The sequence below is a fragment of the Aotus nancymaae genome, unplaced genomic scaffold (assembly GCF_030222135.1).
Source record: "Aotus nancymaae isolate 86718 unplaced genomic scaffold, 86718_ANA_hifiasm-v0.15.2.pri h1tg000065l, whole genome shotgun sequence".
Classification (NCBI taxonomy): Eukaryota; Metazoa; Chordata; class Mammalia; order Primates; family Aotidae; genus Aotus; species Aotus nancymaae.
The window spans coordinates 4,326,830-4,349,952 of NW_026988480.1; the positions used below are offsets into that span (position 1 = coordinate 4,326,830).

The 23,123-nt window shown below is 43.2% G+C and overlaps 1 protein-coding gene across 8 annotated transcripts in view; it reads left to right on the top strand.

Moving 5' to 3' along the window:
- The window catches only part of COBL (cordon-bleu WH2 repeat protein), a 289,353-nt gene that overhangs the window by 225,646 nt on the left and 40,584 nt on the right, over positions 1 to 23,123 (top strand). Inside the window, exon 8 of one of the 8 annotated variants that reach the window (XM_064366672.1) lies at positions 13,049 to 14,143. The exons of 6 other annotated variants lie outside the window; for them this stretch is intronic. In XM_064366672.1, the coding sequence (XP_064222742.1) occupies positions 13,049 to 13,371 (323 nt within the window). In that variant the 3' untranslated portion in view covers positions 13,372 to 14,143. Of the gene's footprint in view, positions 1 to 4,768; positions 6,268 to 13,048; positions 14,144 to 23,123 lie in introns of those variants that run through there. One more of the 8 variants, XM_064366673.1, reaches the window with a different exon arrangement.

Below are 23,123 nucleotides of genomic sequence, written 5' to 3' on the forward strand. Positions count from 1 at the left end.
TCAGTGTTAGTTGAATCTGAAGCCCAAGTTGTCATCAAGGACATTGGTTCTTCCCAAGGCTTCTCTGTATCATCTTTGGGACTGGCTTCCCCCTAAGGCTGGGAGCAAGGGGTCTGTGGCTGTTCCATGTATCAATCCAGACACTAGAATTTTCAGAAGAGGAAGAGAGATCATCTCTTTTAATAGTTTTGTAGGAGAAAGGAAATCTTTCCCAGAAACCCCCCACTAAAGAGTTCCTCTCATGTTTTATTGATTACAGTTGAGTAATACACTACCCAATTCTCTGGCAAGAATGGAATGTAGATGAGCCATCCCCACCTGGCAGATGGGGATGGGGTCAGCTTTCTCTGAGGTACATGGAAGTCCCTGGTCAATGCTGGGGTTCTGTTAACTTGGAAGTGTGGGCGATGCATGCTTTGTGAACAGCTAGCAGTGTGCACTGCATATGGGTCACAGCCTTCAGTTTGATTGCAGTCTGGAGGACGTAGGATATGTGATGAGTAGGTACAGAGAGGATGGTGAGCCAGTGTTGAAGACCAAGTGAGTGACTTGGCTCAAAGACAGTAAGGCCAAGCATCTGAAAGGAACCATCCTCCTTGAGGGATGATCTCAGTGCAGGACTGGCCACTTCAAATCTAGCTTCCACCTACACTTCCCATTTTCTGCTTTTCTAGAGAAGAGGAACTATTGGAAATGCTCGTAGCAGTAGAATATGCCTACTCAGTGTCCAGAGACTAAAGCATCTGGTTTCTTGATCATCTTTGTAGTAAGAGATGTGTTCAGCACACAAATTTGAAGAATATTGGATCTCACTTAAAATTACTTCCTGGTATAGAAAGCATAATCTTGTCTCTTCCAGAATTAGTTTACAGTGGACAAAGTGCAGCCTTAAAAAGGTAACGTAGGGCAAGTGTGAAGGTGTACATGGCCAGAGAATAAACACATGCTCCCTGCTGTCACCTTGTGTAGAACTGAGATTTCTGTTGCCTGATCCTGGCTGTCCATGTCGTCCTGGCTATCATGGTCAGGACAACTTGCAGAGTCTGAGTCGATAAACACCACACATGTAGGAGAAGGGCGATTGAGCTATGTAACCTCTCAAAGCTGCATGTCACAAAGGCAGCACCAGTGGGGTTTGGGTGTGTGTTTGATGTTTCCCAGCATGGTTTTAAGAACAATGGAAGAATGGCTCCCTGGCGTGTGGTCTTTAATCATTTTTTTCTTATTAATAAGATTTTGCTTTAAACTTTAGATATCTAATCATGTACAAAGATGCTTTATGAGCGTGTCTAAACCAATACAATTGTGTGCATATGGATTTTCCTTATAACTTTCTAATCAGCTTGCTTTCTGCTGACATTTGATTTCATTTGAACCTTCCTTGTGAATCACCATAATGGAGCCTATAGCCTTAGTGCACTGAATTGTTTATTTACAAGATTTGCAGTGTTGATTATAATTAGGCTATTAACAAGTTATGAATTACCTATTTCAATTAGAAGACCTTGGAGATTTAAAGATCAATGCATATCGAGCTCAAGTTACAGATCCTCAATTTACTTTACATTTTTAAAATTAAAATATACAGTGACTGTCATTGTCTTACACATTTTTCTACCCCAGGCTTGAGCAAATAAATCTTTCCTTGGGCATACATTTATAGGGTAATTGACAAAAGGCGTAAATGGAAGGTAGATCATTGTCTCCCGTTCTAAGCAACTACTGCCGCCACCCTGCAAGGGATAGTATTTCTAGCTAATCGATTTTAAATTTCTGACTAAGTATCCAATTCTAAAGAACTTTAAGGAAATTCTAAAACAGGGAAATAAAAGGAGAGTAATAAACTATATTTGGAATTAGAAGAGAGAGTATCTTGAGTTTGATTAATGCAAAATTAATAATAATGATTTACCTTTTAGGCAAGTGACCCAGCAGAGGTACTCAGAGGAACTGCAGATCTAGAAATAGTTGTAACACAGCTTGAAATACTTGGTGGCTATAATCCAGTCTCTACACTTGGGGACCAGATGCTCACTAAAGGCTGCTGGCTCAGTGAACAGCCATGTGCTGCTTGAGCAGAGGGCATGGAACTGGAGAACGTAGGACAGGAGTTTGGCTATACCCTTTAGGTTGTGGCCCATCCTCATTAGAGTTTCCTAACGCCTTATTTTCAAATTTGAGCCCAAACTACGTACTTTTCCTATTTCAAAATAAAGCAGTTCGTTCTAAAGCTTGTGACACAAACACAGTTCTGTGAGTCCTGATTGTCGTGAGAAGCACCCAGGAAACGCTACAGGTGTGGAGCTGACAGCCAGCCCTGGGAAGCATTCTTGCCCTTGGCTGGTGTTTATTTGCCACTTTCCTTCCCTGGCAGGAGAGCCAGCCACACAGCTGTTCCTGCTGCCACGGGGCAGGCCACGGCATACAGGAAAACAGGAAGTGGGTCGTGAGCAAATGGGCCTTTTCATAAAATGGAAGGAAATCGTTGACTATGGGAGCAGAATCTGTCCTTACTCAAAAGTACATTAGAAAAAAATGAAACTGAACTTTTAACCTGTTATTATTGTACCTTGAAAACCATTAAATCAACCCAACATAGACTAAAGATTGGATGCTGCTTAGAAGTGAATCAGTGAGAAGCACAGTAGATCTATATATAGCTTTTTAAAAAATTCTTAAGAGCCTATTTCTTTTTGCCGGTTACTTCTTAGTCCTTTATTTACAAGGTACAATGTCCCTAACTTGAGAGAGAATTAAAGAACTTAGTGACGACTTAGTGGAACAGAACTGTACTATGCCAGCTCATAAAAGCAGATTGTTAAAATTTCAGGAATTTTGCAAACCAATGGCTGAACAGACTCACTATTAAAAAGCAAGTTATATAAACATAGAATTAAATAAATAATATTAAAAACAGAGGTAACAGATACCAAAAACTCGTCACTTGCTAATTATTTTACTGTTACTGTTTTGATGTACTTGAGGTTATGTACACATATCCGACCTGTAGGATTCAATGCTATAGAATAGTGAAAATATATCAGAGTGTGCTATTGCACATCTCTTCCCAGCACCGCATTCAGTGACTGATATCAATACCAGGAAGTCAACCATGGAGAAACTTTATAGCATGGGAATTAGCAAACGTTACAAATGAAGTCTTAATTGGTCTTTTTAATTGTCTACATATAACACAGTGATTGGGAAATGTAATAAAGCAGATTACATAGAAAACTATATAATATCTGTAGCCAATACATTGTGAATAGCAGAAAAAATTGAATTGTACCTCCATTTTCCAAAAAACATTATCGATTCAGCAAAGTCATTCATGGGATTGACAAATGAGTAAAATTCCAACATACATCTTTCTGGTTTTATTGTCATCTTTCTGTCTGATGCCATCAATATGCATTCAAGTTGAAGTTATATTTGTTTGTTAATAGTAATAATTGACTGGCTACAGATTAAAGATCCTGGCAAAAAATTAATGAAAGCATCCTATGAGAATCAATTGGTAATACAGAATTTATAAAAAAATAGGATTATGCATTTTATTATTACTTAAAAATTTTGTGCTACTTATCCTTTATATAATAAAACTGATCATAACTGTTTATACCTTTTTCCTCCAAATAGCTGGTTACTAACCGTTTACAACATACCACCGCCAAGTAGTAACAAATATGAATAGAAATGCTGAAAAGAAGTAAAATTATTTAGTTAAGAAACCTGAAGATAGATTTCTTTGATTTTCATGAGTCAGTGCTCAAGCCCTAAGCTGACGCAAATAATCACAGCTGTATTTGTCTTCTGGAGCTTTAACTTGTAGCATGAAGTCAGGTTAGTCATAAAAACCATGTTTAAGAACTTCTTTTGGGGTTTATATAAATTTAAGTCCTTCCCAGAAATAAGGCATAAACATCTTGATTTTTCAAGAGTGGTTTGAAATTTTTATTAAATACCATTACCTTGTTTTACCAGTTAAGAAGTAAATAGAGATTATGGACCAGACATTCCCTTATGACAATAGTCTTCTAAACTGTTTGTCTTAGGAGTTTTTGTGTGATGAGGTGCACTCAGGCACAGCCCTTCTTTATTTTAATCCCTCAACCACAAGACCTTCAGAGACTTAAAACTACTCTCATGTAATAGCCGTTTGCACCACGGGTCAGTCTACCCCTAGAGCAAACAGCAGCACTCGAGGGGTTTGGTCCACAGGCACTTGCGGTCATCACCAACTCACCAAATCAACCAGTATTCTCTAAGTTTATACGTGGGGCCTGCCCAGTATCACCATTATCAAGATGGGATAGATTGATCTGAAATTGAGGGCATCACAAAGCCATATCATCTATTTTCCTCTGGAGTTCTCAAGTAACTTTGACGTTTTTTCAAGAGGTAAGAAGTAAATGACTTTCGTGTACCAGCTGCTTCGTGTCTCTGCTTGTAAGGACCTTAAGGTTTCATATCAAATCCAAATAATTTTATGTGACAACCTGAAAGACCAACCATGAGGGAAGTGATGCTTATGATACAGTTCTTACAGGAGATAGAATCGTATCTGTTGGATCCATAGGCCCTCTCCACAACTGGCATACAGAAACACTAAATGGAAAGGGAGAAAACAATAACAATTCGCTTTGGCCGATAGAACGGTTGCTATTGCAGTGTGAAATCTCCAGGGGCTGGAGGGTGAATGATAATGGCAGGTATTTATTTCACCGCGAGTGTGCGTTCACATTTTGCTATTTATTTCCCCCCGCAGTTTATTGCTGTGCGTCATTCCCTACTCAGGCCAAGCGCTTCTGATGGACGGGCTTCTTCCTGACCTCGGACCCTTCCCGGTGTCTCTTCTGCCCTGGCTCTGATTTTCCTGTTGCTCTTCCTCCTTTCAGGATAAAAGGGCTCATTGTACACCCACGATTTACTTCCGTTGGGATTTACATATAAATGCATAAATAACGGATCTGTTTGACTGAAGTTTATATTTTTTTGAAGGAGGTAAAGACTTTCATATGCAAATTCTAGGTTGATAATATTCACTTGCCTGATATTCACTGATACTTGGAAATGTTCTTATGAAGAACTCTGCTTTATTTTAATTCATTGTTCTTATTTTTCTTATTGGATATGCTATTCCAGAATTTGTTACTCATTTTTCTTAAAACTAGATTGTGTCCACAAATTGACCAGTATAGTCAATTTGGATAGAATTGAAACATTCTGTCTACCTGATAAAACTAAGTGCCTAAAAACATGAACTATAAATATAGTTAGTAGGAACTCACAACTTATATGTACTATCCATTCAGTGATACATAGGACCCAACGTTTTTGTGTTTTTGAGGTTTTCCCATTACTGTGTACTTCACCATTTTACATAGTCTACTAAAAAGAAAAAAGAGGGGGAAGAAAGGTGTTCTATTCATTCTTCTATGTTATTATTCTCTTCATTATTCTATTCTGTTCATTATTCACTCATTTCTTCTCCCATTTATTCTCTAGACACAGTGCTTACTTGGTGCTAGATATGACACCAGTTTTGTGGGCTGTAAGAGTGAATAACAAGCACGTGACCTCTGGTCTTGGCTTTTACTACCTGTGGCTCCCCAGGCACATGAAAAGAAGTAAAGATGTTTCCATTTTATAATTACTAGTCTTGAGGGTGTACACGTGATAAAGATGCCAGGGGGTGTGACTGCCAGGTCTGTGCAGAGGTGCTGCCAGCGTCTCTTTGAGTGTGAGATCCCTCTGCAGTCGCACAAACTCACCCAGTTATGAAGAGCTAGTCACCTCAACCGCATTGTCCCAAGACACGCGGTAAAAGTAGTCATATGTTAAAATTCAGGGTTTAGATAAACAGACAACTAGCTCTTGCTTGCTTTGATGAAATTTTATTATGCAGATGCATTTGAACTGGAGGAGCTTGTCATGTTTCTCTCTAAAAGATGTTTTTAAATGTTATCACTCAAAGTGAAAAAAAAAGAATCAGTAAGTATTTCTGACATGTAGGACTGTTGTCTGGCTGATCACAATGAAAATATTAGCTATGACTAATGAAGGAATTGTCACAGCTTACATTAGTATTAATAATAAAGAAATATAAGCCAAAGCTATATGTAACCAATTTAGTGCTATGTGTTGGTGACAAAAAATAGAAAGTTACAGAAATTACTCACAATGAAATGTAGAACAAGTTAGAAAGGGTCTCTTTTTTTTCTTTTTTTTTTTTTTCGCATTGAAATAAAGGACTTTGTCTGATAAGTAGCAGTCATTTTGATCTCAAATCATTAAGTGGGGAAAGTCTAAACAAGAAAAGGTAATGTTACCTGAATGCTGGGGAAAGCATTAGGATTTGTGGCCCAGACTTAAAGATTGTAGAAGATTGTATATAATTAGAGTAATAAGCATTTGTGTAAGAAGCAGTGCTATTAGGCTGAAGAAAGATGGCCACAGAAAATCTCTAGGCAAATCCTTAGAGAGGGAAAAGTGATACTGCTCATAGAAGTATTTGTTTGAGAGGCAGAAGATATGATGCAATAAGTATATCAAATCCATTAAAAATAGAGAACAGAGGAATATGGTTGGGGAAATGAATGCAACAGGGCTAAGTCAGTTTACATGGTGAACAGAATTTGAACATGGCCCCTCCAATGTATGTGATCATAAAGTTATCCAAAGACACGAGTGGTCGATCTTTGACAATATCCTAGGGATCTTCATGACAGGTAGCCTGATAGACATTGGATAAAATCAAGAGCCATTTGATGAACAAGTTTTGCAGATTTACATGCGACTTGGCACTCTGCTGGCATTAGAGCCTTCTAAGAATCAGACAAATTAATTAGGTGAAACATTTTTTCCCAAAGCACTTGCATTTCAGAAAGTTTCTCATTTCTGACACGGCTCAGAACCCATTCCTTGTCGTGGGTCATTTCTTCTCCTTATAAGCCGTGTCTGTTTCTTTTTTCCATCATGTCATACATGCTATGCACAAAAGATGATAGCTCACGTTTTCTAACTGGAGACATGCAGGCAAATTGATAGCATGAAGAATCCCTTGGGAATATAAATTCTATAGCAAATGCTAAGGTAAAAGAAGAAACTATGCATTATTTTTCAACTGTAGTTGGCCTAAATTCTTAGTTTCACTCTAGAGACCGTGTTGCCAGTGGACAATTGAGCGTGCTGTGATTTCTAAACTGCAAGCTAGTTTATATGATAATGTTTGCCATCTCACTTCACTAGTACTTTTGACCTTTTCCTATGATTCTAAAATTACTTACTTGTAAATAAATACTCCTAGTTCTATAGATGAAACAATTTGTAAAAATCTTAAAACTGTTCACTCACTGACATTTTATTTTAGCACCCATTATAATCCATCACACATCGCATCTGTGTTTGTGATGCTTATCAACTGCTAATTTTCACAGTTTTCATGCTAATTTGGATCCATAATATGATACAGTTTGTTCACAACTTCCGTAGCTCGTGTAATATGATTCAAAATGTCTTCACGTGCAGACTAACATTTCCTATAATAAAACAAACTTTTCTACCATAGGGATAACAGGACATCTTCCAAAAATTACAAGAGAAACTGAGGGCCTTTCAAACAAGTATTCAAAATAGCTTGAATCATCATAACCAGTTACAGATGATCCAGACCGAGGAATTAATCTATGTACAGAGCACTTGCTTCCTCTGGCTTCTCTGAATTGTGTGTGTGTGTGTGTGTGTGTGTGTGTGAACTGTTTCATCCTTCATACCCAAGGAATGTGGAGCAGGAGAAAAACCCAAAATAGCTTTTGCACCTTATTAGTCACCATGGTAAAATGACAACAAGCAAACTTCAAACACTTCAGTGAAGACAGAGGTTCAAGTATTAAATAAAATGAAACTCAGGAGTTATCTGTATATTTTTGGTTTCTATGCTTTATTTGTCACCAATAGCAACGCATAATTGGTAACCCTTTTGCCGAATTACTCCCTTCACTGGAAGTTTTGTGATTTGAATTTATGGTTACTTCTGTGTTTATTTTATTCTTAAACGCTTTATATTCTAACCCTTCTTTTTCCTTCTTAGTAAGAAAATAACAAATTTGTATTACTATGAACGAAGCTATATAAAAGAAGGCTTTATCTGAGTATATTTTTCAGTAAAGGAAAAAAAGAAGAAAACCCCCAAGAGATTAGATCTATTGAGATTATTTAGACTGGACACACCGTTTCCAGGTTGATAAATCTGCTACAGGGCTTCAGGGCAGGAAGTGAGGAGAAAAAAATAAGCAAAACATAAAACCTTAACGCAAACGGAATAGCCAATATATATCACGCTTCTTTGGCACATAAGGGACAAGATTTAAAGAGCAGATGCATCCTTTCCTTGTATGTTTTGTGTGAATAAGAAGTGGTAGGGAGGAATATAAAGACATCCTGAATCGCACAAATCATCAACCACAGGATGGGAATGGATGGCCGATTGCCACATCTAGCCCACACATGCATCCTCTCTGCCAGGTAAAGTTGCCAGTATTAAAAGTCAAATTTGGCTTGAAATTCTGGTTCTTCCTGGAATGTGTAAAGAGCCTTCCCAAAGGGCTCACATCCTTCAAGTAAGTCGTGAGCATAGCTTGGCAGCAGGTGCTCCCAGAGCACAGGCCAGCACTTGCCATACACCACGGACCCCACCAATCCCACGGCTGACACTCAGGCTAAGAATCCAGTATTTTCAGGCTCAAGTTTTTGCAACAAGAAGTGTATAGGGAAAGTGATTACGTCCTATAGTCAGGAGCCTGAGAGGACCAGAGAGGCAGATGCAGCACAAGCTTACAGCGCCGCAGTTCCAACAAGAGAAGTGTAGGTGGTGGTGGAAGCAACTTTATTTGTACCTCTGGCCTGTTTCTGCCTCATCCCTGCAGCCTTCGCTTGGCCCTTCTCTCTCTCTCTCTTTTTTTTTTTTTAATATATTTATATATATTTTATTGTATTTTAGGTTTTGGGGTACATGTGAAGAACATGCAAGAGATTGTTGCATAGGTACACACGTGGCAGTGTGATTTGCTGCCTTCCTCCCCTTCACCTATATCTGGCATTTCTCCCCATGATATCTCTCCCCCACTCCCCACCCCCCACTGTCCCCTCCCCTATTTCCCCCCAACAGACCCCAGTGTTGATGAGTTTGTGTCCTTTGTAGGGACATGGATGAACCTGAAAACCATCATTCTCAGCAAACTGACACAAGAACAGAAAAATACCGCATGTCCTCACTCATAGGCGGGTGTTGAACAATGAGAACACATGGACACAGGGAGGGGGGCCCTTCTCTCTCAATCATTTCTCTCTCCCACCTGGTCTCTCGTATGGGCAAACCCCAAATCTGCACCCACAGTGGTGTATTGGCAGAGCTGGGCAGGGAGTGCCCTGGAAGGCAGATTCCCTTTTATATCTGCTGACTCCATTCTGCCCCTTTACATTGCCGTTGTCATATTAGCGAGGACTGGGTGCAGTCAGGCCGAGGGCGATGTTTTGATCCGCTGGAACTGTCACTCGCTGCACAAGTGGCCTACATTTGGAGTCTTGAGGCTCCATAGCATAAATCTTATGTGTGAAGACTGAGTTACTTAAATTGAATAAATATAAAATAATAGTAAACGGTTATAAATTGAAACGTTTAGCTTCTAGTAGGGAAATTACAAGTCTCCATTTAATATTGCAAGGTGAAGTGTAGGAAGAACATTGATGGGGATTTGTGGGTTTTGTGCTATTTTTTATATTTCACAGCTTTATAGAAGTATAATTGACACAAAAAAACCTGTATATGTACAAAGAAAGTATATAATATGATCAGTTTTGGCATGTATACACCATGAAACCATCACCCACAATCAAAGTAATAAACACATCCATCGCCCTCAAGTTTCCTTGCATGCCTTTGTAATCATTTTTAATCTGTGTATGTGTGTGTATACGTGTATACATACACAAAACATGCACATAACTATACATACTACATTATGACAGTACTGTAGACCTAGTGGGAAAAGTTAGCAAAATATAGTTTTTAATAACAAATCCTAAATTAATTCAGAAGTAAAGGTCCATTCTAGCTAATTGGGAAATTGTCTAAATGGAGAACATTAAGTGTTAAAATTGATGACCCTAGTGGTAAAGCTGAGTATTGATCTGAGGAGAAAGAAAGCTGGTCACAGCATTTTTATAGTCATCTGAATGCATCCTTTGTGAAATGAAAATGTGGGAATGTGAGTGCATATACAGCCTGTGGAACTATTTCTCCCCTATTCAAGTTTTCAAGAGGAAGCAAAAGATAATTTATCCACTTAATTTTCTCCTGCCATGACTGTGTTCTTTAAACCATGTTTAACAAAAGTAGCTGAGAGGAGGTCAACCCACCTCCTCTGCCGCTCCAGCCTGGCTTGAGAACAGCTGACCGAGATTTCCGGCTCTAGCCAGGAGCCCAGCTGCGTGGCTGGGGCTAGGCAGGGGCAGGCACCAGGGAAGCGTCTGTCGTGGGCGCCACTGCAGTGGCCAGCTGCCCCCTGACCCTCACTCCCTCTGCCAGGTTAGCAAGCAGCTGAAAGGGGCTGCTTATTTAAGAGACAGGACCTTCTTGGATGGCTTTACCCACACATTTCAGCCACCAGGGGGAACCCTGATTATCCCATTGATGGACAGAGTTGAAGGGAGTAGAAAGAAACATACAAAAAATTAACATCAGGGCTTTGCTGCGTTTATGGCAATATTGTGTTGCAGCCAGTCACACAACAATTTAGTGACGATAATTATAGGACTGAGTTCTGTCATTTACAAAGAGCGGAAAGTGAGTAGTCCAGTAACTTTCCAAAGATCAAGATCAAGCAGCTGAGAAGGGTCTGTGGTCAGACGGCTGACTCCCCGTCCACTGTTACAGTGTGACTAGTGGGTCTAAAAGGGATGCGTGTGTGTGTGCATCCATGCATGTGCACCATGATGCGCACATATCTACACGCATACTACATGTGCATAGATGTGTGTACAGTGCATGAATGCATACCCACACAATACATGTGCACACATAGTGTATCTTAAACATCTATCCGTACATACACAAACTGTGTATAAAATATGTGTGTATATATACACATGCCTACAGAGATGCCTGCACATGGTGTACATACCCATGCATGTATATATTCATGCATACAGGCACATCTACATACATTGTAACTTCTGTGCAAATATACATACATAACACGTGTGCGTACATACATGCATGTGTAGACACCGTGTGTGTGTGCCTGCACATGTGTGAAGAAACGAGGCCAAGGACCGTATGTGGCTATATTACCTTGTGGCTGCCAGTATGCCCCCCCACCCCACCCCCCATACAATATATCTCTGAACCTGGGGCTTTGGTCCCTGGCAGGTTTTGCAAGGATTCTGAACGTGTCCACTTTGTCCTCCCAGAAATTATTGTCAGGCCTCTTCTTTGGTGCCTAATTTATGACTGGGAAGAGATTTAAAGATTAAAGAGAATATGGCCAATTAATTGTTTAAATGGATAGTCTTCCATATTTAGATAGGACAGAAAACCAAATCAATTCTGTTAGTAAACTCAAGCCTCATCTGTCATCTCTGCCCTTGCACTTAGGTTTGCCTCCGTCTGGCTGTTTGTTAGCCAGGAGGCACCTTGCCATGAAGGAGGCTGCCTCTGCTTGGGTGCAGGCTGCACAGTGGGACTACAGGGCGGCTCAGCCCATGGAGGGGCAGAGGTCTTCGTCTTTGTGGATTCGCCGCCAGTGACACGGGGCAGGAAGTGATGATGGCTAAGGTAGCACCCCCTTCTCATGCACTTTTCCTGGAGTAACCCTTTAATCTCTACCACAGCCCTTTGAGGTCACTGCTATTGTTATCATACTCGTTTTACAAATAAGAAAACGGCAGCACACAGACGATAAGAAACTTGTCTGCGACCAAAAGCAAGTTAATATTTAAGCCAGGACTTGAATCCTGCCAGTCTGGTCCCAAGCACCTGCTTAACTTCCACTCTCCCTCCTCCCTACTCTGTGTTCTGTTAGTCTATGGGGAGGGCTACAAGGCTCTAACCCTGCTCGGATCTCCCGAGGAAGCCATTCCCTGTGTCCACAGAGGAAGGAGAAAGTGGAGGAGGTGGGTGTGCTGTTTGTTTGACCTTTGTCCAATGATCTCTCATGTGCAAGCCCACCTGAACCCACAGCCAACAGCAAGTATGGGGCTGCACAAAAATACCGGGAAGGAGGGGCTCAACTCCAGAGGAAGGGAGGTCAGAGGCCCCACAGAGACTGAGACAGTCACCATGTGTGGGCCTCTCAAGCCACAGACACTGTACTGGACTTCAATTACTTCAGTATTTTCATCACAGCCATGCAGTGTACTGGTGTGTTAGTCTGCTAGGGCTGCCATGACATAATACCACAGACTGGGAGGAAGTGAACTCTCTCACTGTCCTGGAGGCTGGGAGTCCGAGATCAAGGTGTTGGCAGGGTTGGTTTCTCCTGAGGCCTCTCTCCTTGGCTTGCAGACAGCCACCTTATCCCAGGGTCTTCACCCAGTCTTCCCTTGTTGTGTGTCTGTGTCCTAACATTCCCTACTTATGAGAACACCAGTCCTACTGGATGAGGCCTCTGCCCTAATCAACATTGTTTAAAAGACCTCATCCTAATAAGGTTACCTTCAGAAGTGCTGGAGGTTCCAACTTCAACATGTGAATTTTTAGGGAACACAGTTCAGCCCATAGCAGCTGCTGTGCATTATCCTGTGTGCCGATGACGACAGAGGCTGGAAAGCTTCTATTGTACCCAATCGGATGCACAGGGGAGACCCAGAATCTAACTCCAGGGCTTTGCCCTGCTGGATGCCTGAGCCCTGCTACCTTTCTGGCCAGCTGTGCTGATTTTGCCCAAGCTGGCTGCAGCCCACACTGGCCCAACACCATATGCAAACCACCATTCCTGTGTGCACTCGGCCTCTGCCCTGACTTTGAATTCCCTCCTTGCTTCCACAGTTTATGGAGCAGCTGCAGCTCTGATAAGACTTCTGTGCTTGCTTCTAAATACCAAAGCCCCGGGCACAGCAAAGCCAAGAACCCTGTGGATGAGTGAGGGCCGCAATTCTTTACACAATCCTAAATCAAGTGTTCCTGTTTCTCTTCCCCCTCCCCATTTCCCCAGGCACTACTCAGCCTTCACTCAGGTCTTTCAAGCATTTGTGAATGCATGTGCACACTTAGACACACACACACACACACACACACACACACACACACACAGAACCTGTCTTGTGTCTTGCCGACATCTGAAATACTGGGGCTTGGGAAACAGTTCATAATCAGCTAACACTTGTTTTTCTCTATCCTCTGTGTGCTTGTTAGAATACTGTGAAGGTGTTTTCTGTGAACCGACTTCGAAATGTTTCTCCTGAAATCTGTTATTCACACAGTTCTCATGTAATGAATTCTGTCTGTCTGAAAGCTTGCCATATTGTCCCTGGTTTCTCCCAGCTAATGGGGAGAAAAATGAGGAAAATGAGCCTGAATATGAACCCGTCACCACAGACCACGCTGCGTCCTTTCCAGGCAGCAGGGCCCAGGAGACTCTGCTCAGGCCTGGCAGTGTCTGTGTTTCACTTATGCTTATTTTGCTCAACCCGGGCAAGACTTTTAAATGGTTTGAATAAGCTGCTGAATCAGTTTGCTTTTTTAAAATTGTGATTTATAAAAAATAATATAAGATGTCCCATTCCTTCCATTTTCAAATGCATAGTTCAGTAGATTTAAGTATATTCACTATGCTGTGAAACAGAGCTCCAGGACCTCATCACCCTGCAAATCTGACACTCTCTACTCACTGAACAGCAACTCCTCTTTGCCCTCTCCCCCTGCTTCTCTTTTTGTGACTGGCTTGTTTCACTTAGCACAATTTCCTCGAAGTTCATCCATGTTGTAGCACATAACAGAATGTCCTTCCCTTTTAAGGCTAAGTATCTTTCAAGTATATGTATAGAACACATTTCCTTTCTCCATCCATTGTCACTGGGCATTTACATTATTTCCACCTTGTGGTTATTGTGGATGATGGTGCAGTGAACATGGATATGCAAATATCTCTTTGAGATTCTGCTTTCATTTCTTGGGAATATATACCCAGAAGTGGGATTGCTGGCGAATTAGCATATCTTTGCCTGAAAAAAGAAAAGCCACTCAAGCTGAGTTAATGCACAAGAACATGTATGGGATCCTATACTGCACCTATAGAGGTTGGGTCAGCTCACTTACCCCAAGTCAGCCACATGTGCGTTCCTGAACCAATCACAGTGGCCGAGGGAGTGCCACACACCTATTGGCTTAGGCCAGAATGCACTGACCAGTCATCAGGGAGGAGGACAGGATTACCATGTTTGATTGAATAATCAGGGCCCATCTCCCAGATGACCAGGTTGCTCCACAAAGGGGACAGGGCAGAAAGGATGCTGAGGGTCCTGCACTGTCTGGGGAAGTGCACAGCATGGGGCTAGAGCCAGGCTGCGTGGACTCAGGGCTTGGGTGTGTTACTGCATGATTTCAGGCAGCTTGCTTAACTTTTCTGTGCCTGAGTTTCTTTATATTGAGAGAAAAAGTGCTTTTGAGAATTATACATGCAAATGCATGTAGAACATTTAGAACCGTTTCAGGGGCTGCTGGGTTGGAGTCCTCAGCAAATGCATGTCAGCCTGCACTCAACAAATCCTAATTATGATGAAAATGGTCACAATTTAAAGTGCAGAAGATTGTGCATTAAGATCTTGATTTCTTCTTTTTAAAAAAAGTTAGAGATATGGCAACACCAGTTTTACTGCATGAAAGGAAGTGCAGGATGCATCCTAGCTGCTGCTTGCGACACGTGTAGGCACCAGGTTTCCTCAGGGCCCTCATGGGGCCACACCAGGCCCTCTGCCTGCCTCCTGCTGCTGTCTGCAGACCTCTGTAGATGGATCTGTGCAGCTTTCCTGATTCAGTCAAACTGGAGAAATGAAGTCACTCTAACCCTCATTTTTAAAAAGTCAGAAAAATGCAAAGATTATGTTGTTAAATAAACAACCCTCAAAGAAAATGTTGGATTTTCTACTTCATACACTCACACAAGTGATGCAGAGCAACGTCTGCTTCTTTTTCTTAGGAAATTTAGTAACTGTGCATGTTGCCTTTGAGAGAGTGCTGAATATGTGCCCCCTACAGCTTATAAAAATGAAGTGCCTGCCTGCAGTGCAGAGCACCTCTCACTGTTTCGGGGGCTGCTGGGTTGGAGTCCCGAGCAAATGCATGTCCAGGACTCAGGACCTCACTGTCGTTCTCCTGTGTGTGCCCAGCGCTCTCCACCGGTGTCTCGGGGCCTCCTCCAGGACAGCCGAGCCAGGACCAGCAGGCTTGCTCCTGCCACCCACTGCAGACGCAGTCCCTGGTGCTGGCAGACTGAGAGCTGCTTCAGATGGCACGTTGAGCCATGCCCCTGGCTGACAAGGGAAAGATCATTTTCCCCTCCAGCCCCTGCAGATCAGCAAGTGCCCACGTTTCCATGTGATGATGAAACACACAAGTAAATAAGCCGTGGTGTCGTCTGGGAATGCTTCATCCAGTGTGGCTGGTCTTAAACGGGTCCAATTTAGTTGAGACACTTGGAGTGGCTGCTCGTTGGCCACTTCAGAGAAACCAGCGGTGTTAATTGGAAGACTCTCTCCAAGTCTCAGCAGGCCAGCTGCGCGCCGGGACACCATGGCTCTGACTTAAGCCTTTGCCCTGCAGTCATGCTGTGACTCAGGGGCTGACCCAGAGCTTGGGATTATGGAGGCCTTGGAGAAGCAGCTGCACCTTCAAGCAAGTTTCCTTGGATGTATTTCCTGCCACCTCTCACAGACTCAAATTATAGAAAGAGAGAGAGACATGAACTGTGTTTCACTGCAGCAAACATCTGCACTGGATCTGCTGTCACGGTTGCCTCCTGGGAAAGCTAATTTTGTAGACGTGAAGTAATGAATAATTAGACCATTGCTAAATGTATATATTTTTTTCTGAACAAATTCAAATCATTAGAAAGATAATGAAGATTTTCTTAAAATTAGGCCTATTTTGATCCTCCCTACTGTTTAGCCCTAATGGAATATTTATTCCAAACTCTTTATCAGTTAGGCTTCTCCAGAGATATGACGAATAGGATATATTTATGAGTGTATGTGTGTGTGTGTACCTATGGCAGAGAGAGATTTTTTATAGGGATGGGCTTGTGTAATTATAGAAACCAAGAAGTTTGACTGTTTGACATCTGTAAGCTGGAGACCCCGGAAAGCTGGTGATGAAATTCTGTCCAAGTCTCAAGGCCCCAGAACCAGGAGCTCTGATGCTCAAGCACTGAAGAAGATGGGTGCCCCAGCTCAAACACAGAGAACACATTCACTCTTCCCTGCCTTTTTGTTCCGTTCGGACCCTCAGCAGATAGGATGCCTGCCCACAGTGGTGAGGGCACATCTTCTTTACTGTCTGTCCATTCAGATGCTGATCTCTCCGGTAAACACCTCTTGCTTAGCCATCACAAGTTCACCCCTTGCCAACTCGCCACCTGTATGCATGCCTTTAAATCATAATTCCCAGAGAAAGACAAAACAAGGTCACAGTTCCAATTGGCGTGACACTGCTGTCCTGTATACAAGTGAAAATGCACTCATCCCTTCCCAGAAGAGAAGGTAAAGTCCTTGAGTTGATGTTTACTCTCTCCTGATATCCTGTAACTGAAAATACTATGATGTAAAATTGTCAATAATTAAACACTGATATAGAAGTTACTTATGTCACATGTTAAGGGGATAAGAGGAAAGTAAAAGATATGTATATGTGTGTGTGTATACATACATACACACACACACACACAAACAAACATATTCTTAACAAAAAAGAAGGAAATACTCATTGACAATTACTGTTTTCATTTCTGTAACTGATCACATCACAGCTGATATTTATGATGTCTTCTACCCATTCTGTATTCCCATTGCTTCAGCCAGCACCTCAGCTGGTTGTGGTCTTTACCTGGTGATGTGATGCAAACCGTCATTGCTGAAGGGTCTGGGCCATTAGTGATACTACCTGGAATGGGTCAGGGTAGTTTCCATTGACCTTCATCACAGGGCTTACTAAGGGAAGTCCCAAGGGATCTCCTGCATCCCATACTGTCCCTTACCTCCATACTAGAGCAGTGGTCTGTTTTCCCCAGGGTATTCTGGGTCAGTCACCCAGCCAACACCATAAATCCCACCTTTGCCTGTTGACTCAAAAGCCTGAGGAGCCCAGACTGATCATGAGGCATCTTAACTTCCAGTTCAGTGGAATCACTGTTGTGCCTCCTGGTGGAATCATTTTTTTTCCTCTGGGCCTAAAACCCCTAGGCCAGTAGAACATAAAAGTCATAAAAAAAAAATGTTGCTAGTGGGTCGCTAAGGATAATGATGATGCCACTCCCCCTTTTAATCTCTTGATTCCTGGACCCTATGGGAAAAGCAGCATATATGGGATGTTATTCAGAGCATACACAGCTTGCTGGAGAACATCTCCCCAGCCCTTCAAGGTATTGCTACCTCTCTGATCCTGTAACTGAGTTTTCAAAAGGCCCCTCTACTGTTCTGTCAAACCAGCTGCTTCAGGGTAATGGGGAACATGGCAGGAGCAGTGAGTTCCATGCATGGGCTCATTGCTGCACTTCTTTGGCTGTGAAGCAAGCTCCTGGATCAGAAGCAATGCTCTGTGGAATACCATGACCGTGGATAAGGCCTTCTGTAAGTCAAGCTACAGATAGTAGCTTTGGCAGAACGTACATTCTGTAAGTTACTTATGGAGAAGCAAGTGGGAACCTTTTCTTCCCAAGAAGTAGTTTCTTACGGAGATTGCTTTGATAATCATGAAGAAAATGCAACCTGTTAAGACCTTTCATTGGGAGATCTGGGCTGGTGCTCATGTGCTCTGGGACCTGTGGGGTACTGGAAAACACCTGGAGGAGCCACTGCTCTCAAACAGCCAGAGCGAGGTTTGTGCACCGAAGACCAGATCAGACCGACTCGTGGAGGCACCCGGCAGAGCTTACGGCAGGCCCCATCATGAAGGAAGGGCTATGGAGGATTTATTCAACACAAATCAGGAGCAGACATCTCCATTTCAACCCTACACAACCATGGAGGACCACATGCTCCCTATGAGGGGTGAGATGAGGGCTGAACTAGCAAAAACCGGGCAGCATTGGGTAATGCTAAGAAGGAGAAAAACTCCAGATCCCACTGGGATAGCAATAGCAAACAGAAGGCGATCATCTTGGCTGTATTTCCGGGTGTAGTTAGTGCAAACGGCAGGATGAGGGAACAGTGGCGGGGCAGCTGGGAGACAGTGCCCTCACTAACTTCTCCCTGCCTGGCTCGGACTTGCTTATGCTAACAGGGCCAGCCCTCTCCCTCCCACCCACCCCCACCCGACCAGACTTGTTTGATCTACAAACAACCCCAGGGCTTCCTGGGACTTCCTCCTAGAAACCATGTGTTTCAGGCCTCCTCCTTCCTGTCCTCTCCCCCTCCTGGGAAGGTTCCCCAAAGCCTTAAGATTGCAGTTTCTGCAGCCCCCATATAATTGCATTTGTTCTTTAATTCCCAGTCTTTCAAAAGATCATGACCACTAATGAATAATTATACAGTAAGACCTCACTTAACATCAGCGATAGGTTAGGTTTTTGGAAACCACAGCTATATGCAGAACAACAGGTAATGAAACCAATTTTACCATAGACCAACTGATAAAAACAACTTAATTTCTACCACATATTTCTGGTCACTGAAACATCACTAAACTTCTAAATAAAGACCAAAACACTTCTAAATAAAGACCAAATACTGCTAATATTAAACATTAATAAATACGAGCTATACATACATTTAAGAAAGATTAATAAAAGCAAGTAATGTGATGATTTACCCAGTTTTTCCAGTTCAGGGTCACAGATGACAGCAGCCTACCAGGGCAGCACAGGAGGCAGGGCGGAAGCCAGCCCTGGACTGGCCCCCATCTCGTCACCCACACAGGGACAATTCGGACACCCCAGTGACCCTAACGTGCACAGTTTGGGGACATGGGAGGAAACGCGCGCACCCAGAGAAAACCCACACAGACCTGCCGAGAAGGTGCAATCTCTGCACAGACAGCGGCCCCAGCCTGCGATAATAAGATGACATTGAATGAAAAATGTTGTTGGAGGACCTGCCATATCGGCCTGTAGGCTGAAAACAGGTAGGAGCCACAGTAATCAAACTCATTCTAACAGCCCACATTCAGAGACTCCAGACCGTCCAGGCCCTGTCAGGCTTTCCCTGCATCATCACGCCTCTCCATGAAGCTCCTGAGAGAATGAATACCATTATTCTTATCCGTGTTTTACAGAAGAGAAGTCATAGCCTGTAAGCACTAATTTGCTGGAGGCCACAGTTGAATCTGCACAGTGTTACATAATTGTTTTTGGGGGTTGTGGTGGTGTTGATTATTTGTTTTGAGACAGGTTCTCCTCTGTCACCCAAGTTGGAGTGCATTAGTGCGATCGTAGCTCACTGCAGCCTCAAATTCCCAGGCTCAAGCAATCCTCCTACCTCAGCCTCCCAAGTAGCTAGGATGGCAAGAACGCTCTACCATGCCTGGATAATTTTAAAAACTTTTCGTAGAGACAGAATGGTTCTCACTATGTTACCCAGGCTGGTCTCAAACTCCTGGGTTCAAGTGATCCTCCCACCTCGGCCTCCCAAAGTGCTGGGATTACAGGTGCGAGTCACCATACCCATAATTGTTTAAATTGACGCAAAAGATGGAGAAAAGTGTGTCTTGAATCTGTTGAGTACAAAGTGTGTACATAAACATAGTGGGGGGATGGATCTGATTTTCTTCAGACATTTCAGAAATCGCATTACATTTATCCAAAAAGCTTCTAAAAATGAAAGACTACCAAAAAAAGCAACGTAACGTAAACCATGGTTATCTTGGGGACAAGTGATCCCCAGATAAGTGATTTCCAAATGTTTGTGTTTTCCTTACTTTCTATATGAAAGAAAAAGAAAATAAACTTTATTTTAAAAACCAAAATAATCCTAATAGACAAATCCTGGCAGAACGTGGTTGTAGGAGGGTATCTGTAATAAGAGGAATGGAAGAGGTGGGGTGTGGCCGTCTATCACTTCAGGACATGGAGAGGGAAATGGGGTCCCTGCCTCCCAAGGTGACAACATTCAACTTCCAGTCCGTGGGAAAGACCCTGAAATCCTAAGGCTGGAGCCCCAGCATCTCGTGTAGGTTATTTTGGGTGTTGGTGGGTTTTGCTGAGGTGTGTTTCTTCTGGCCGATAAAGCCGAGTTATTTTGGGTCACCGTAATTGTGAGTTAGACAGGTGGTTTGTGTGTGAAACATTTAATTTGCTGGCTGAGTAGTCTGTTGACTTTGGATAAAGCTAGAAACAGTTCTCTACAAGCTTCCCAAAATGATGGGCCGTAGTGCTGATCTTACCCTGTTACAAGCAGATGCACATTGCCAAGGCAGGCTGGGCTACGGGAGGGGAGCTCTAGGAAAAATCATTGTGTTACTTTCATTGCTTTTGTGCTGACCACTCTACTGTATCTGAGTACCTTTTAGGTATAGTAGTCCCTCTTTATTTGTGGGGCGATATGTTTCAAGACCCTCCATAGATCCCTAAAACCTCAGCACTGAATATACATACATGTATATACACACCATTGTTTTTCCTATGCGTACACACCTGTGATGAAGTTTAATTTCTACATTAGGCACAGTGAGCAACGATGACTAGTAATGAAATAGGACAGTTATAACAATATGCCAACATCAATCCTCTTGCACTTCGGGACCATTATTAAGTACAGTAAGGGCCCCTGGACACAAGCTCTGCGCCATTGAGAGAGTCCATCTGAGAACCAAGACCACTGCTGAGTGACTCACAGGCAGGAGAAGAGACAGTGTGGATGCTTTGGACAAAGGGAGGATTCCATCTGTGACGGGACAAGACAGGAGGGCACATTTCACCAGGCTCCTCAGAAAGACACATGATTTAAAACTGACCAAGTGTTTATTTCTGGAATTGTTCATTCCGTATCTCCAGAGCTTGGGTGATCACAGGTAACAAACTGCAAAACCTCCACCAAGGAGGGACTGCCATGATGGTTTTTGCTGTGTGTGTGTCGGGAGAGCGCTGTATGCATCCGTAGTTATTAGTCATTCGCTGTTTTCCACTCACTTGTAATGGTATGTTATCATTGTGTGATTTCTACAGTTACGCAGAAGAGAATTCATCTTGGAACAAGCCCCTATTTGAGTATCTTTTCAATATTAAAAGACATGTTTATTCCTTATTCCCGAACCAGGTAATGGTTTAAATTAGTCATCTTCACAGTCTTTGCTATTTAATCTGGCCCAAACTTCAGGCAATTGAGGCAAATAATAAGGCAAAAGTAACCTAATTGGCCAGGAAACTGACGGCCTGAGGTTGCAGATGGAGGCACTGATGCAGAAACACCAGACAGGTGATCTCTGGAGCCTCAGGCTTCAACGCTGCCATTGACGCGGGCTCATGTCCCCTGGTGGCGTTACAGGCACCTCTCACTAGCCTTTGGACAGCCCTTTTGACACCTGGGACTTGGAGGCTCTTTGCTGCCTCTCCGCCATTTTCTGCAGCATCTCGGGGTCCCATTTGCTGGCTCTCGGGCTGTGCCACCCCTGCCCTGCTCAGCTCTCCTCCCCCTGCTCTTCCATATGCCCTCCACTTCATCATCCACCCGCCCCATATTGTTTATTTGCTCTTTGTTTTGGGCATAGTTTACAAACATTTGGAATGTGTTTTATGTTTGAAAGTCATTTCCTCATTCTATCTTTCTGAAGCTATTCTATTACAGTTTCCACAAGTAATTATTTCAGCTCTACTTCTGTCTGGAGGAAAATGTCACTGGTAACTTTGTTGAGGGCATTTTGGGACAAGTTCCCATAAAACAGGAGACATGTGAAGAGCACTGAAATGGGAAATGGAATCTACTAATTTTAGAAAAAGGCAAATATTCCTGCCTTTTGAGAGCAGGAGCTGAATGTGAATTTTTAAAACGGGTTGTCCGTTAACTCCAGCGCCTGTTACTGGAGACGCAGCTGTCTTTGAACCATGGCAGGGAAGGGGTTTCAGTAAGATGACGGCAGAAAGCTACATGGGGAAACAAAGCTTAAATGTAGGTGGTTCTCCGCCGCTGTCCAGCGAGGGAAGAAAGCCGGCTGACCAGGAACCCTGGGGGAGGTACGAAGAAACCCTCCCACATGTGGCCTAGGCCAGCCGGCAGCAGCAAGACCCGGGAACATGCGCCCCTGGGCTCATCCCATTCCCACTGAATCAAAAACTCATGGTATGGGGCTGGGGATGGGGTCTGGACAGTTTCTGTTTTAACAAGCCCTCCAGGGGACTCTGACATGGGCCAAGGGCAAGACCATCATCGTTCTCAGAGAACTTAGGATGTTTATGGCCAGCCAGGCAGCTAGGCCCAGCGCCTGTGATAATTTTAGCTGCCGTTACTGAGCATTGACCCTGTGCCCTGCTAGCTCCTTCATAAGTGCTGTCTTGTTTAATCTTCACTAAGTCCTTAGAGAGAGGAATTCAGCCTTGTGGATGAGGACATTGAGATGAGTTTCACGCAGCCCTTGAGGGGCTAAGCGCCAAGCTGGAAGGACACATTATTAGTGCAACAGAAAAGAGTGGCAGCAGCGTGGGCATCGTGAGTCTAGGGAGGATGCCTGCTGGGGCCCCTGGAGATGCCAACTTCATGGAGGAGGGAGGGCCTGAGCTGCCCTTGCAGGAAGATGAGGACTTTCAAGAGGAAAGAGAAGGACGTGTTCTGAGAACTCCAGCTAGAAATGCGTGCAGTAGCCAACCTTGGGGTCATATCTGCAAGTCCTCTTCTCTCTGAAGCTGCTCCCTTGGCTCCTAAAGGGCACTCCCTCTCTCCCAGCTCCCCATCTGTCCCCTCAACTCTCCCAGCTCCTCCAGGGA